Here is a 17,462-nt window from a genome sequence, read left to right as displayed (position 1 = left end):
TCATTTCCCAATATTTAACTTTACAGCTATTTACAACACAAAGATCCAGTCAAAAAATATGTATAAAAATATACACTTTCATTTGTAAAAACAACAACAAGCACAAGTACAAAGTTTCGCTTTTTTTTTTTTTTTTCTTCTGATAGTTTATGGACTTAGACATCAATTAGTCGGTACTGAAATTTAAGAAAACTCCTGAAATATTTTAATTATCAAAATCAAAATAAAGCAGAAACATACAATGAAATTAATTCCCCAGTGGAGCACAGCTCCAATTGGTTGTGTGTATTATATAGTAGCCTGGAACCCATCTTGGATTATCCTTATTGCATCTGAGTTGGGCTCAAGTTGCAGTAGCTGAAAAGTCAAGTTTGTACTGATATAATACATGATACACTGAGATTGTGCTAAAAAAACAAACTGGGTCAGTTCACATTATTCTATTAATGTTTACCATCATTGGGGGTGGGGAGGAACAACAGTATATTTGAGGAAGGTATTAATTTGCATGATCTCTTATGGATGACTGTTGATACATACCTCACAAAAAGATGTACATGTTTACCTAATCTGTTCAGTTTCAAAATCAGTGTATGGATAAAAGTGTATCCATCCATGTTAAACTGCCCTTTAAATATAGCACAACTTTCCTCAGAAGAAGAGACACATTTGTGTTTAGTAGTAATTACCTGAAAATTAATTTCAAATTCTCTTGATAATCATGGTTTAAAATAAAAAAGGTGTTCACAAAACACTTAACATACATTTACATCAGTCAGTTGTAAAAATGCATAGTTCAACTGTAAATTAGATATTTCAGACTTATTCAAGTACATTATTAAAAAAAAAAAAAAAAAACCCACAGCTTGTGTGACATTGATTTGGCAGTGCAGAAAGCTGGGGATGAGTACTTTAATGCAGAATCTTGTAGGTAAACAGTCTTGCTCGCCCATCTGTTGGTGGCACGGAGTGGTGTGGAAGAAAGTAAGTTTAAATTGCCAGCATTGTGTTCCTGGTAGAAATGGGATAGTGGGTCCATGTCAAACCATCTCCATATGGAGGGTGTCCTGAAGGTAGAAGAACTCTGGTCAACCAATGGCTGAAGAGAGAGGGGGGGAGGGGGAAAGTTTAAACCTGTTTCAGTTAATTTTTATTAGCTTGAGGTTGAGTTTTAGTTAAGTGCAAAAATGCAGTACTAACTAAGTATAATAATTAGTGCTGTAAAACTAATGTAGAATAAGAGGAAAGCTACCTTCTTGTTTCCACACCAAGAAAAACTTTCCAATTATGTAGCCGTCCATAATTGAACGGGTTCCTAAAGGTCTGGAGAGAAAAAAAAGTTAGCTGTACAAAATACAGACACTGTTCAATATAAATACATTTGCTGCAAATAAGTAAGTGGCTGATGTGGCAGGCTACAGCACAAATGGTAAGATTTTACCTAGGAGAAGAGCCAGAAGAACTTATACTGCTAAAAGGTCATGAAGAACAAGAATAAAGGTAAAATACACAAAAAAAAAAAAAAAAGTAAGCAATGGGAATGCAGTGAATTGGTAATTCAGATGAACCCACAAGTGTCTCAAAGTAAGAAATGGTGTATCAATATATATACACTGTAACAAAATAACCACAATCGTAGAACAAAGATGAATTTGATATTGCAATTTCCCTTAAACAGAACAACATTTTTAAAAGCTGGGGGAAAATAAAATCTCTTGGGGAAAGCTTTTACCTTCCCTTTTTTCTGCATTCGATGTTGCTCCTTGCGATTTATGTGCCTTTCAATACTTGTTTCACCACGAGAGATGAGCATGGCATGCCAAAGCGTCAGACCTCCAAGTGCTAATGCCACTGAGCTGCAGCAAATGGTGTAAGAAAATGATACCAGCAATCTGGACAAAGGTGAATCTCTGCTACTTTTTTAAATTATTAAAATAACATTTTTTTCAGGTATACTATATTCTATTAAAAAGAAAAACAAAAAAGTGCTAATATAGTTATGATTACCTAGAATTGCATTAGAAAATCAGAAAAAAGGAGACCTTTCAAAAATGTACACAAATTTCACTTTCATTGACATTTCCTAATCCAAATTTATACAGGTACTTTAGAACATTTAATGACAATAATACATGCTTCTAGTTTATGTTCAAGGATCATTGATAAATGTCTACATTAGCAATAAATGTGACTTGTTTTTCTTTAAGAAATATCTTACCTGCAGAGCACCCAAAGGTAAATAACACACTTGTGAAATATCCTCTCTTTTGAGGTGTAAGGAGGAGGTGGAGTCTGGTAGTAAGTCTAAAAAAAATTAAATAACTATTGGTCTATCATAAAAATACCTTGTTGATTTTATCCAAAATACCTGCCTGAAAAGGAAAGATTTCTTTATTATTGAACAATCTAAAAACAGTGCTACCGGTATTTTGTTGTGTTCTGAACAAAACATTAATTGCCAAACATCTACTGCACCACCACTACTTCACAGGCACACACATGTACAATATAAATCCTTTCTGGGTAACATCATGACACACTTTTATTGCTACATCTGAATGAAATGTATGTCAGAACATAATTTTGGTACCACCTGCTACTCAGAATGAGTGTAACAATCTAAAACAACTGAACAGCTCATTTAAAAAGGCGACATGTAAATAAGGCATGATTGTTTAAACAACACTGTCATATTTCCAGCATTACACAAACGCATTTATACACAAACAGTTTCATGCAGTACACATATACCCAGTTTTAATTGTGTTAATGTTATTTATCAAAAAAAAAAAATCTAAAATTTCACTAAGTGACCAATATGTTCCTGAAAGAGTAGTTAATAATCGGCACATGATATTCGTGCACCTGTGCTGCCCAACCCTAACAGTCTCTCAAAATCATTGCGAGCATAGTTAGCATTTAATGTAGGGTGATGGACAGCATTGCTCATTTTACATTTGCAGCATTATATAAAAATTATGACTAAGTTGTGGCCTTTGATTGTTAACATTTGCTATAGTTTTCTATTGTGATCAGTAATGGTGACATAAAAACAGGACTAATCCTTTTTAGGGTGGCCTTTTGCATATTGTTGCAGGTTAAACAGCCTTTTGGGAAATAAAATGTGCAATTTCAGTACCTAAGCACTACCAAATCATCTACAGATGGGTGCATTTGTTCCACCATTATATCTTTCAGTTTCTACCAAGTTTGTGTGTTTTTGTTAACAAAATCATGTGCCTAATATTGCCCTATTCAGATGTTACCCAGGAGGATCCAAGTCTCTCCTGTACCTGCCCAGACAGGAATCCTAGAGGCAGAATGCTGAAAATGAGCCCCGTTTCAGTCACCATTACCCCAGGACCCTCAAGAACTTCACTCTTCATTTGCTAATTGAACAATACAAACATGGAGCCAGGGGTTAAAAACAGGACAACACCCTGTTACTAACCAACCAAGATTTACACAAATGCACCAGTAAGTTAGTAGGGAAGAAAAAAAAAAGTAACATTTAACATAACGGTGCATACATAAAATGTTGAAATGTCACAGTTTACTAAAGAAACAAGTATAAAAAATATTCACAGATTTTTTTTTATATTAACTACAATGTAAAACAATATTATATAACATGTGAACAGCATAGAAAAAAGGTGGATTGATGATGTGTGCTTTGCCCAGTATGGAAGGATAACATACAAGCATGTCATTTTTTCCTCCTACAGTGTAAAGATTCATAGATGCAATTCTAATATATCGCAATATTATTATAATTACTACCTGTATATAATTGCACACTATCTATAATTTATGTGTGGGAGTGATTCTTTGTTATTTTGTATTATTATCACTGTTTTAAATTTCTTTGTACTGTGTATGCAAAGTAGACATGACAGACTTGAACTTCACACATAATCTCTATTTAAGGGAGACAAGCTCGTGTAGCAGAACATTTGATGTACAGTGAGCAAGGACTAGAGTCAAACTCAGTTTAAAAAAAAAAAAATCTCCCAAAACACATTGCGTTGCTAGATGTCAATTGTATACTTTTACCACTTTCTATATAAAAATAGCTACTCTGTATTATTTTCCTGTTTACCTAATTATTTTCTCATTTAAAGAGATGTATGCTAACAAGTACTAAGGTATTATATATTCAGTAACATTAATTTAATAATTTAGTATATTTATATGGAAAAATGTTATTCCACGCAAAAGAACAGTCACATGTTGTCACAGCCATGTGTGGCTTCCTGTAGCTAAATATGGCATACTTGTTTTATATATATTACATGGTATAATTGAGTCTTCGTAATAGAAAATCTTTAATCTGAAGAATTAAAAAAAAAAAAATGAATGCAAGTGGCAGTAGGCTTTGCACCCTAGGAACCAAGTTACACAAACTATTCTATAACATTTCAGTAATTTACTGCTCTGATGCTGATCATAAAATAGGTCATTACACTAGCAATTGACTAGAAGAATTCATGATTAATTGCAGAATTATGATATTTGAAAGTTCCTCTAGGGTGCCTCTTTCTCTTGTACAATTTGGCTCAGAAACTAAGAAGCAGATAGTCATCTCACTGTTATAACAGGCTTAGGTGTCCAGTTTGGTATTTTTCCGTCCAGCCATTTTAGCTCTAGACCGTCCTCAAAAAACTGTGACAAACAGACATGTACCCATCATCAAGATATCATTGATTTTGGTATCAGGGGACCCTAAAATGTTGAGATCCGCTGAAAAATGAAGATAAAAAATTTTTCACTAGTCTCAAGCTTTCGCTCCTCCCCCATAGACGATAGTTTATGGTGGGGGAGGAGGCCTAGGAAAAATGTTGCACTAGAAATAATGTTCTGCTATAAACAAGTGTGCATTTAAGACAGAGTTGGAAAGCTCCAAGGCAAAAAGTCATCTAGGATCTGGGATGGAGAAATCAATGTTATCAGTAAAACCCTACCAGCAACAATGTGTAAACTTGATATTTCAAACAAGACCATGCCAACTGGAAGCAGGTCTTGTATCATAAGTCTAATCAAAATAATGATTATCAGTCACTATCATCTACTGCTGTAGCTGACGTTCTTTAGAGATGATTGCCTTGATATTCCATAGTCTAATTACTAAAAAATCTCTAAAAACATAATATTTGGCATGAAGGCGCTTTACAGGTACAGTCCAAACATGAAGGTTCCTGCTTAAATCTATTCCTTTTTTAAATGAATCTCTCTCATTCCTTTTGAGAGGCAATTCTGCTCATTTAAAAAAAAAAAAAATTCTGTTACATATAATCAATATCCTGGGTCAGTGCTTCCTTGTAGTTTTCTGTATATGGCAGCTTTCCTAGTGTAAATTAATGAATTTACAAGTTGTCGATAAGAAGCTGAAAGTCAAAGTTAGGTGCCAAATTAAGGCTGAAAAACTAGACTGAACACATGCTATGTAAGGAGTATTAGCAGTCACTCCCCACCAAAAACATGAAGCTAGAAAGGTGTTAGTCCTAAATAGTAACGAACCAAAGTTACATCATTATCTGTATGTAGGGAAAATGGAGGCATATGTGCTGTACTGCAGGCAATGAAGTGAGGATATAAGAATGTCTGACATCATTTGATGTAAATAACAGGGTTGTGGGCAGACATGGGGCAGGTATGCATTTGATGATTTGGATGAATTTGAAAAAAAACAAACATTAATTCTTTCTGAAACAAAGAGAAGCAGCCCTGATCTAGATATCATCATTCTCCCATGTGCATTTGTTCTATTCTCTAGAATTCTAAATGAGCATACATGAGTTCAACTGTAGTATGTGATGTTTAGCTAAGAATGTGTCAAGAGTATTTAGTCATCTATTTATTTCTATAGTTACTTCTGTTTGTGGTCATGTGCCATTTCACGTTATGATTTCAATGTAATGCATGGCATCTTCACACATTTTGTCCATTTGGAGCAACCTAACTTGTCAAGAGTGACTAAAGCAAGCCTATACAAATTTAATAATTGACAAAAATGTAATAGATCTCTGTTTAAGGCCAGCATAACATTGAGAACATTATTTAGAAACAAACTCTAAAGGATACATACCTTCATCACATTTAGAACCTTACACAGAAGTGCCCGAAGTTTGATGTGCAGTGAATTTTAATGTGCAGTATATTAAACATGAACTCGTTTTTACTTTCTGGACAACTGCAGGTGTAATTTCTGAAGCATAATGTCAAAATAAGGAAACAATGGAAACCAAAAGTGTCTTAAAATCATACCCAAATGTTCGATTAATTTTGCTGCACCTTGCAACAGACAAAACCAAAATGAATACGAACACCAGAAAAACACAAAGCATTGCTTATCCACCAGGTGGCATATGTCGGGTGTGTGTAAGGTACAAGAATTAACGTACCACCATAACATACACTATACAGAAAGCACATGAAACTAAATTGTCTGTGCTTGTAATCCAGTTTGCTGCCTAACTGAAATAAATAAAAGTAAAAGTAATGGTTTATATGACTTAACATGCACAAATATTATTTTCAAAGTATATATAATACTGTAATTAAAAATGTTACCTTACAAACTAAAAAGCTTTGTCTCTGTGCAGGTTATTGGGAAAAGGATCCCTACTCACAATTTTTGTACTATTTAAAAACACACTTAGCAGACCCTTACCTCTACAGCATTGTAGGCATCAATGAACATATTGCGACTACTGATACTGCAGTACACACAGCCCATGGTCATAAAAAGGCAAAATGAAAAGAAGTAGCGATGATTGAAATGCCCCACACAGTTATTTAGCCAAGCTGGGAAAACAATGTTAAGGTAATACACTAAGAAGTTTATAATCATCCAGATCCTTATGAAGATAGTTTGTTAAACATTGACAGCTGCTGATGATACTCCTCTGGGGAACTGTGGAAGAATGATCACTATAACAGAACTGAGCTGAAACTCTATTTAATGGCAAAAGGTTGTTGTAACTTTATGGGCCCGGTGTCAGAAGTCACATGCCTTCTGAATGGATAAATCCAAAACTGGCCAATGACACAAAAATGTAAGTAGAAGTATACAAGCAGATACCAAAATGAGTGGAGTTCTAGACCACAACCATTCTTTAACTATATGTTAACCCCAGAAGAAAATGTTTTTTCAGCACCTAAATAAAAAGTCTTGAGATTTTAAACACATATAATTTAATACAATTTTTCACATTTATAAATATAATGTCACTCAACCCCATTAAGGGCATGATTGCAAAATATGGCATTATGATGGTTGTAAGTGTAATGTGTCCGTTGCATGCAACATATATATTATATTGCATTACTTATATTTTTGCCTATCTTCACCATTAATTTTTTTTCATTTAATTTTACAAATTTTAATCAAGCACGGGGCCTTAACCCAAATGATTACTGATAAAAATTCTCCATTCCACAATAATGCTACTAAGTCGCCTTTTTTTTTTTCTTTTTAATTTGAACCTTTTCACTGTTTCTCCTAATAAATGATACCTTAGTAAATTAGTCACAATCCCATAAAAACACTCCTCTTATGGTACATGATTAATTATTTATGGTTCCAAACTCTGAACTGGGATATATATATATATATTTTTTTTTTAAAAAGGATACGACAGTGATGGTCCATTTTAAGTATGCATCTACAAGAAGAGCAAAAGGTTTGTAAGTTGGGCATACTTCAAACAAGGATGTAGAACCGATGCATTCAAGTTAATTCTTCCCCCAACTATTTTCACAATCTGTAAATTTAGAAATACTTGTACTTTTGCCATAGTTTAACTCCCTCTAGTCTTTTTCTATTAATTTACCATTTTCCTGTATAGATTTCTCAATTAAATGTATTCAATTATAATTAACAATGAATGAAGAGGACACCATGGCAAACAACCCAGGACAGAAAAACAGCAGCAGCGTTGTAAACTCAAAAGTACAAAAAATACAAATAGTTCTAAATTTCTAATGAATGTTAAACTCAACCTACTGCTCTTTTCTAAGTGCAAAATAAGATATAAAAATAAGACCATCTGATTTAAATGTGATAATTAGAGGCAAAATGACTCACTGATTGTAACAAAAACCTGTGGCTACATGGACATCAGAAACCTGAACTTGGTTACTACTGCTGAAAAACCATTTAACAGCTTTAATCGCTGTGTTATATAATGTAGACAAACTTCCCTCCCTCTTGAGTAACAGGTATCAACCAAAAGGACTGCAGGCACAATTGGGGGAGAAAAACCATACCATGTGACAACTGAATTTCCATATTTCTTAAAATGAAAGATAATCTGTAATCATTAGTTGAGCTAAAAGAAAACATAAAAAAGTTTGCAAAGCTGATCTCAATTATTGTATCCAAGAAAAAAAAAAACAAAATGGTTTGCAACCTGAGTAATTAATGTAATAAAGAAGCAACATAGGGCCTCCATTTAGGCACCTTTGATTTTGTCACCAGATTAACTATGGAAAATATACCTTACCTGTTACATATGCTGCAGTGATGTGTTCTGGCTGGCTTTGGCGTAATGCACTTTCTGCAAATGGACACTGAAGGGATATCACTTTTTATCTGGCCAATTAAAACACACAGAATTCCCTTCAGTCATTCTTTACATTTCACAGTATGCTCAAAAAAATCACAAGGTATCTTTATTCAGCAATTGAAGAGTAAAATACATGTGCATTCAATTATAGAGAAAAAACTAAGAAGAGACACAACTTCAACATTAGAGTCCTTTTCAAGAAGACTCACCTGGGGTGGGTAACCTGGGGAGGTTCTGGCTGCTTTGTAATAATGGAATACGATCATGAGCAAATTCCAGTGTCCATAAAAAATATGCCACAGAATCCAGGCTAGACTATATGTATGCAAAATTAGTGGCAGCAGGCAGATGTAGACGATGAGCACGATGGAACTGGTCAGGACAATCACCAGAAATACAAATGCCTAGGGAAAGCAGTAACATGCATTGTAACAGAGATATAGTCGTTTACTCATCCATTTCCCTACAATATAATATTCTTGAGCCTGCTCATTTCAGTTCAGGGCTATGTGCAGAATCGGGTGCAAGGAAGGAACCAAATTTGAAATGGGTCCAACTATACTGTAATGCATGCACACATTCAGAACTGTCAAATAACATTTTATACATCTTAGAAATGTGAGGAGAAAATCTCTAATATTAGATTGTGCCAGAATTTCAACCCAGTTTTGTACATAAGATCAAGGAGCACCAACCACTATGACAAAATTCTGTCCCTAATAATGTAGCAAAACAACAAACACCATTATGAATTTATGGATACACAGCAGGAGCCTCACTGCCACAAACAAAACATATAGGGGTTTAATTAGCCTTTTTCATTTTGTACAACAAATGTTCAACAAGCATTAACTATTGCTGTAACTAGTGTTGAAAATCAAGAAAGGTTTATGATCTCTACAGCAGTAAGCAGTTGTCATTACTTTACTATATCACAAACATATTGCCAATGGTGAAATGGTGGCAATCCTGAACTTGTGCTCTTTGTTCTTCCCCTGTGTTTATATCTCCTAGGCTCTTTTTCAGCTCAAATATTCTTGTAAACTACAAGTATCAAGATTTAATTTTAAACAATTTATTTGGAATTTGTCTGGATGTACAGTATTCTACTTGATGGACATTTCATTTAAATAGTAGTTTATTGCTACAAATTCTACCTTAAAGTAAGCATTGTTGTTTTTATTTAACCAGTTATGGACAATTCACATTGTATAATATTAAACTAATGACTTTGCGTCTCTGAAATCGAACGAGCTGTTTTTGTGTCAATCGCTAACCATCTTTTATGCAAATGAAGTAGTGTAGAGGTAGTGCATCATTGTGTGCTATGTAATTAACTGATGTGTTGTCTAGGCTTTGATTCAGACTTGTGCCACTGCTGACAGGACAAAGTCAAGTGCAACCATGATTAAGACAATGTGGACGTGAAAGATAAGTGAATTTCCTATTTTTCTAATAATTTGGCTTCAATATACAAATGTCTGTGAACAAGCAAGCCATGCTAATTATCTGTGGTAAGGTCTGTACTCCATAGCACATACTGCATAGGTTTAAGGCTTAAAAATCAAATCATTCTTAGGTTCCTACGTGTGAATTGGCATACAGATGTTCAAACTGGGCTACCAGCTATAAAGCAGACATGATGTCACAAGTAGCAGTGCCTGAATGACCAACTGCTGCTTTAGCATTGTAAATATTTTTCAGTGATTAAGCACTTCTTTGCAATATAAAAAAAATCCGTTCAAGTGGAACACATAGTGCTGAGAAAGCCTTGCCATCTACAGAAGTTCAGTAACTGAGAACAATGTGGAACTGAAACACATCTAGGTGAAATCTAGGACAGCGCAACCCCACACCCAGTCTCCAGACTAATTCAGTTCATCCTTTCCCATTGACTTCAATGAATGTCACGGAGCTTGGCAAAATTACCAAACCCAAACTTCTGGAAAAGCGAACAGTGTGACTGTGGATATGAGTACCTCCATTAAATGACTGGCATCTCATCTAGGGTTGTTTCCAGCCTTGCCCTGACCCCCATGACCATATAACTGGACAAAGAGATGAAAAAATATATGGACAGGATACAGGAGAGTACATTCAGAATTGAATACAGTTTTAGTGATAATGTATTCTAGGCTTGGGTAAAAATAACGATTTTTCCCATTATTCCATTATTTTTTGTTTAAACGATTCAATAAAGTCTCAAGATCGATCTTGTGAATCTCTGTGCTATTAATTACTTTATGTAGATTTTTGCTTATCTTAATTTTTGGTGTCTGATCCAGTACATGGTGCTAATGTGCCTGTTAAGGCTTCTACAGAAAAACCATTTTACTACTTTGCATAAAATGGTGTGTCCTCTTTAACCGAAATTAGCATTTTTAATTATTGTCGTAACGCAACAAATTTGAGAAATCACTTATCCTGATGGCACTCAGTAATGTTGTCTCAGTTGACATTCAAACGAGTTGAGCCTAAGCAATCTGCACTGGAGACAATGTTTAGCTCCACGCTTACATTTAATTTGCCTTGTGCCTCAAAAAGATAATCTATAGCAGTTTTTATCTGTAGAGATAAAATGTGCCTCACCTGGCAAAGCAAGCAGGCAATTGTTGGAATTTTCAGAGCAGCCTGCGATTAAAAAAAATGAGCACATGCTCAATGAAACCGACTTAAAGTAGGCTCCATAATAGCAGCATTACCAGTTACACTGGTCGGTTCTTCTTTTTTGTATGTTCCATATATTCAATGCCACGGTCAACAAGCATCAGCTCTAGATCCTCATTTTAAAATGCTTCCTTTTTGTCTCATGACTGTCAGCACAGATTTTCAAGACTGATTAATGTGACTGCTAAAAGTGAGCAACTGAAGATGGGTGTAACTTGTAGAATTACAGAAAGACATGAGTCTTAAATTTCAACTAATTCAAGATTATTTTAAATGTCCAATAGGGGAATAAATATGGCTAACAGTTTAGCTGAAGGTTGTCTACATGGAGATTCACAACACACAAATAAAGTTATTGAATAATATTTATTATACAGTTTAAGAATCAAATTTGATTTTAATATTATTCACAAGATTATATGGAGGGTTTATAAAGTAGATGCCATTGCATTGTTTTATTAATATGAATGGACTCTGATGTGGTGATATATGTTAGTTATATTATGGTGAATTCTGAATGCGTGCAGTGATGTGAATGATTTTTTTTTTTTTTTGAAAGAGAAATATTTTGTTCTACATTTTCTAAATTCTGATGTTAACTATTCATTGCTAATCAAGTATTTATTCTTAAAAGTTATTCCATGCTTATGCATATGTTATGAAGTCACTGTGTAGACACCCTTCAAATAAAATGTTACTGAAATCTGTCACATTTTATTAATGTTCTCTATGCATGGTTAAGTAATTTCTAAAAATGTCACCACTTCAAAATATCAATGCACACTAGTTCAGTCAAGATAAAACTGATAACAAATTGGGGCATCAGTAGTGATACATAGTCCTAATGTATTCATATTGAACAAGACAATAAGTGCACTTGCACAAAATCCCAAGTTGTTTCCAGTTGCGGTTACTCAATTATCAGTAGATTTCAGTTGTACATTTACAAACATATCACACAGTAAAAAAGCAGACTATTCTTAACATGGTCTTCACTGGAGTTTAGGGCAAAAAAATTTTTAGTCACTCACCACTCCAAACCAACGAGTGATATGATCCACCAACCAGTAGATGGGTTCAAAGAGGGAATCAATGATGGTGTCCGAGTTTGTGAAGGAGTTGTAGAATAAAGACTTCAGGCACAGCCTCCCATAGCTCCACAGCTCCCGGAGTCTTCGAATTAGTTTATTCTGGCCTCGCCTTCGGCCCAGTCGGAAACATCGCACAAACAAGCGCATGGCACTAGCAAAAAGGTGTGCCCGACTCTTCATGCCACTCCTGTAACACACTGTGGAGGTACAGTGAAGGACAGAACAAGAGAGATAGATGGATGTGATCAAATGGACATACCTGATAGAAATATACTATCAAAGAAGATGTCTCTGCTTTGAGAAACCCTGATGCCAAATGGTGCCCTCTCAGCACTTTACATTTTGTGCAAAAATACGCACACCTGTAATGGGTAAGCAGTCTGAATGGGAAAAGCTGAATACTTTATACTCACAATCAAATAACTGTATATAGGACACACACTTCACCCACGATGAACTATATTAGTTGAAATGTATTCAATATAAAGTAGAAAAAGGTATCTTACAAAACAATCATTTATCTTCAAATCAAATACAGTCAAAGTAAAAAAGTATGTGAACCCTTTGGAATTATCTGGTTTACTGCATGAATTGGTCATAAAAAGTGACCTGATCTTCATCAAAGTCGCAGGTAGATATACAAAAAATTCTACTCTTTCATGTCTTTACAAACGCATTCAACGTTCACAGTGGTAGTAGAAAAAGTAAGTGAACCTTGAGGTTTAATAACTGGTTGACCCTCCTTTGGCAGCAATGACCTCAACCAGGCACTTCCTGTAACTGCAGATCAGACCTGCACATCGTGGTGGTGGAATTTTAGCCCATTCTTCTCTGCACAACTGCCTTAACTCTTCCATATTCTTTGGTTGTCTTCTGTGTATGGCTCTCTTCAAGTCATTCCACAGCATCTCAATAGGACTGAGATATGGGCTCTGACTGGGCCACTCCAAAAGGCGGAGTTTGTTCTTCTGAAGACGTGCTGTGGATTCGCTGCGATGTTTGGGGTCATTGTCCTGTTGCATCACCCAGCCTCTTCTGAGCTTTAGTTGACGGACAGACACCCTCACATTATCCTGGAGAATTTGTTGATAAACTTGTGAATTCATTTTCCCCTCAATGATGGCAAGCTGACCAGGCCCTGATGCAGCAAAGCAGGCCCAAATCATGATGTTCCCTCCACCATACTTTACTGTAGGGATGATGTTTTGATGTTGATATGCAGTGCCCTTTTTAAGCCAAATGAAGTTCTGCTTGTTCCTCCCAAATAGTTCAATTTTGGTTTCATTTTTCCCAGTACCGTTGTGGAGTGTCCAAGTGCTTTTTCGCAAACTTCAGGCGTTCAGAGGTGTTCTTTTTTTGATAGCAGTGGCTTTCTTCTTGGTGTCCTGCCATGGACTCCTTTCTTGTTCAATGTTTTGTGCATAATTGACTCGTGAACAGAGAGGTTAGCCAATTCTAATGACTTCTTCAAGTCCATTGCTGTCACTCTAGGGTTCTTCTTTACCTCATTGCTGACTTTGCGTTGTGCTCTTGGGGTCATCTTGGCAGGGCGCCCACTTCTAGGCAGAGTAGCCACAATACCAAATTGTCTCCATTTATATAGACAACTTGCCTAACGGTTGACTGATGAATATTTAAAATCTTTTCAAGCATTATGTAGATTAACAATTCTTAATCGTAGCTCTTCAGATAGCTGTTTTGTGTGAGGCACGATTCCCATCTGGATATACTTCTTGTCAAAAACTCAAACTTTATAGTGTTTTCTTCTCAATCAAAGTAATTCTAGGCCACACCTCTGAACTCATTTCATTAAATGGACTCCAGGTGTGCTAAATTCTGACTGCAATGAGCTTTTTAAAAAGGAATTAGCTTAGGGTTCACTTACTTTTTCCAACTTTCAGTTTCACAGTTTGAATGATTTATTCAATATGGTCAACAATTCTCTGAATATCTGTGTACCTATAGTTATAGGAGACTGTTTGTTCATTATTGTGACTGACATGAAGATACGACCATGTTTTATATGCGAATTAGACATAAATATAGATAATTCCTAGGGGTTCACATACTTTTTACTTTGACTGTATAGTTTGGCTTTAGAAATTTACTTGAAATCAGACTATATCAAATTGCACTGTCTTGAGTCTTGGTCATGTCACTATGCCACAATCCAATTTGAACTAAGTGACTGCATTAAAAGTTCAGATAAATTAGATGTAAAGATATATGAGCTGGGCATCAAATCCTACTGATGAGTATTAGTTACATGTTGGCGAAGGAGACTTGCGGGACTTCAACTTAAAAGGCGCTGCTTAATTTTTAATGTTGTTCCAAAATGGTATTATCCTGCCTTTATGAATTAATTGTGTAGGAACAAATGTGATCCGTCTAGATTCTTCAGATAATAAGATGGAAACCTGAGGAAATCAAGGGTCTCTTTATATTTTAACCCTTGTGCCCCTAAGAAGCACACTTAATATTTCACATTGTCTTCACCACCATGAAAGCCTCTCACATCAGTGAAAGAAGAATGTAAATCAAATATACAATATGCATGACAATAAACTTGATTTGATATATACACTGGACAGAATGAAAGAGAGAAGGCAAAAAGTGAAACCACTGGACATGATGTTCTGGTAAGTGGACCAATGTCAAAACGGCAAACGTCACAGGTTTAATTCTCAAATACAAGCACTGCCTCTGAATGGTTATTGTGGGATCTTTTTTTTTTGTTTTTGTTTTAAGGACAAGTAGCAGCAAACTCCGTGATGAAGTTCTAAAATCATCTGCCAAGTACACTTTGGACACTGAATAAACCCCCACAATGCTGGAGAGGCCAGCACTGCAGTGTAAAGATGTATGGGTGTCGGGCCGTTTTCTAGGCTGGCTTGTATCTTGTTTAACAGTACATTTTGGTGTAAGTTTATTGCCAAAATCAAGTTCACTTACAGTAAAATACTAAAATGCACTGCTGGGTTTAGATATGTCCAACACCCTCCTGTGGACATATTACATCAGCTGATGCTATGGTAAGCTGTGGATTCAGTGGGTGCAAAATGAAAGCGTGCTGGCGGTCAGCAAGAGCCATACTGAGATAATAAGCCATAGATTTATTATTTATGTTTGCAGCTCTGAAGGTCTTTCAAGTGCGTTTGACAGTATGTACCAAGAGCATTTATTTTCTTTACCCAGACTTCTTACCCATTTTAAGGCATTGTTCAGTTGAATAAACCAGCCACCCCTTCCTTTTCATGCCCACTTACCCAGATTATAGCTGCAGGGAACAGCACAAGTCAGGATTCAGCGTCAGGTGGGACACAAGTTTTTTTTCTAGCTAATCCTTTTGATTCTGTTAATATTTAAAATTCATTCTGCTTTGTAAACATGCTGTGAGGGTGCTCACTGTAAAAGATATTTTATACATCAATGGACTTGTATTGATATGCAGACTTAAAAAATGTGTCTTGCCCAGTCTATCCTATTAGTACAATGGATCAAGACTTTTTTTTTTTTTTTTTTTGATAAATGAGTACATCAATGGGGACAAATTGGAAACTTAAGGGTAACTTTTACACAAACATTAGGATGTTTTTCTTTACACAGATAACCATGGACGAATGGAATAAGCTATAAGTAGTGTGGTAGACATTAAGGCTTTGGGGACCTTCAAAACATGACTTGATGTTATTTTGGAGAAATTAAGTAGCTAGGACTGGTGAGCTTTGTTGGTTTCAATGGCTTGTTTGTGGCTATAGATTGTAATTAAGACTATTTTTATACGCAGATAAATGTGGTCACCTATCCAGTTTTCTGCTCAAAATTTGCTAAAATATTGTTAGTCACTTCCAGAATAAACCATTGAAATCACAAACAGGATTCCAGTCTTCAGTTTCAAAATTGTCCCAAATTTTGTTCTAGACTGGGGTGCATGTTCTTCAGTGTCTGAACAGGATTCCAACGAAATCCCCTATTTTCTTGCATATTGTAAACACACACACACACTATTATATATATGTATATATAGTAAATGTCTGTCATAAAGTTACAGCCAGCTGCGTGCGGGCATGTTGGCCTAACATTTCAATCAAAGGGGTGTTCCTAACTTGCACAAATATCAATACAAGTGTAAATTCATGTAGAATTGTCTGAGATGGACTAATTCGAGGGCGAGGGGGTCAGCTTTCCTTTTGAATGGAAGGTGTACTGCATTCTCCTCGTCAGAATGCCATAATAGGTGCCAAGTTCACTCGTGTTTGCGTTTTTATTGTTCTCTGCACAGACTGCACAGTACACTTGCATTTCCAGTGACTCTAGTCACCGTCCTTCCTACATTTTCCCGAAACACACAATTCAAATTTTCCAGAGGACCACAGTTTATCCTGGCTCGGGGGGTTGTCTTTTGTAATGAGGCGGTGCATCTCTGACACCACCACACCGGCTAGCTGCATACCAACACCATCCGTCTGCGGCATCCTTTATCTCCTGCTAGATATAATCCGGCTGCGCTTCATTCCTCCATTTTACTGACTGACTGGTTTTCAAAATGATCATACTGAGATTTAAATAGGTATTTTTGTTTCATTCATTTCTAAAATTAATAGAGGTCTAGAACTGGAAAAAACTGCTCGGCGAAAAAGGCAAACTCGCGTCACTCTCAAAGCATCAGACGAACACCTGCCGTAGACCCATATGATCATGATTTTTAATCCAGCCGCATTTACAAAAACCTCAGGACAGATTATACAGTTTTCTGGGGGTTTTTTTCTCTCTCTCTTTTTCCCCCCTTTTAATTTAGAGCTCTAACTAGCTCTGCATTAAACAACCTTGTACAAAACAAAATTCACTTTACACAGAACTCACCTGAGCCGGCCGGAATCCCAGTATTTGGTTTTCAGCTCATCCTGAGCTGCGTGGCTTCCATTGCACAGATGAAATTAATAGAGCAGCCTTGCCATGACTAGCAGCTGTCTCCACACTGACACGCTTACACTGCGCAAACGCAGGACGCCCATGGTAGACTGGGTAATGCAGTTTTGAGTTTTTTGGCGTAGATCAACAACTTTCTTAAAACAGAAATTTTGCTAATTTGACAAGGACGTTTTCTTTTCGAGTTATTTTTTCCGTGAAACTGTGT

The 17,462-nt window shown here is 35.9% G+C and overlaps 1 protein-coding gene across 3 annotated transcripts; it reads right to left on the bottom strand.

Moving 5' to 3' along the window:
- Positions 1–177: 177 nt before the first annotated feature.
- On the bottom strand, positions 178–17,335 carry zdhhc16a (zinc finger DHHC-type palmitoyltransferase 16a). 3 transcript variants are annotated; one of them, XM_051922946.1, is made up of 11 exons: positions 17,189–17,335; positions 12,266–12,522; positions 8,777–8,971; positions 8,505–8,593; positions 7,636–7,664; positions 6,671–6,804; positions 3,294–3,389; positions 2,219–2,304; positions 1,733–1,856; positions 1,253–1,323; positions 178–1,099 (listed from the first exon to the last, which is right to left on the bottom strand). In XM_051922946.1, exons 2-11 carry the CDS (start codon positions 12,503–12,505, stop codon positions 991–993), a joined length of 1,173 nt encoding a protein of 390 aa, XP_051778906.1. In that variant the 5' UTR covers positions 12,506–12,522; positions 17,189–17,335; the 3' UTR covers positions 178–990. The 3 variants fall into 3 exon arrangements, with proteins under 3 accessions (XP_051778906.1, XP_051778907.1, XP_028651477.1); XM_051922947.1 differs by lacking the exon at positions 1,733–1,856; XM_028795644.2 differs by lacking the exon at positions 3,294–3,389.
- Between the last annotated feature and the right edge of the window lie 127 nt (positions 17,336–17,462).

The sequence above is a fragment of the Erpetoichthys calabaricus genome, chromosome 2 (genome assembly GCF_900747795.2).
Source record: "Erpetoichthys calabaricus chromosome 2, fErpCal1.3, whole genome shotgun sequence".
NCBI lineage: Eukaryota > Metazoa > Chordata > Cladistia > Polypteriformes > Polypteridae > Erpetoichthys > Erpetoichthys calabaricus.
The sequence above is the reverse complement of the archived record's forward strand: the minus strand, read 5'-3'. Positions and strand labels throughout refer to the sequence as shown.

Coding starts and splice junctions, on each gene's coding strand:
- zdhhc16a (XM_051922946.1), bottom strand. CDS start 12,505: ATGAAGAGTCGGGCACACCTTTTTGCTAGTGCCATGCGCTTGTTTGTG. Junction 3,390..6,670: donor ATGCCTACAATGCTGTAGAG/GTAAGGGTCTGC, acceptor TTGTTCAATTAG/CAAATGAAGAGTGAAGTTCT. Junction 2,305..3,293: donor TAGGATTCCTGTCTGGGCAG/GTACAGGAGAGA, acceptor AATTTTTTTTAG/ACTTACTACCAGACTCCACC.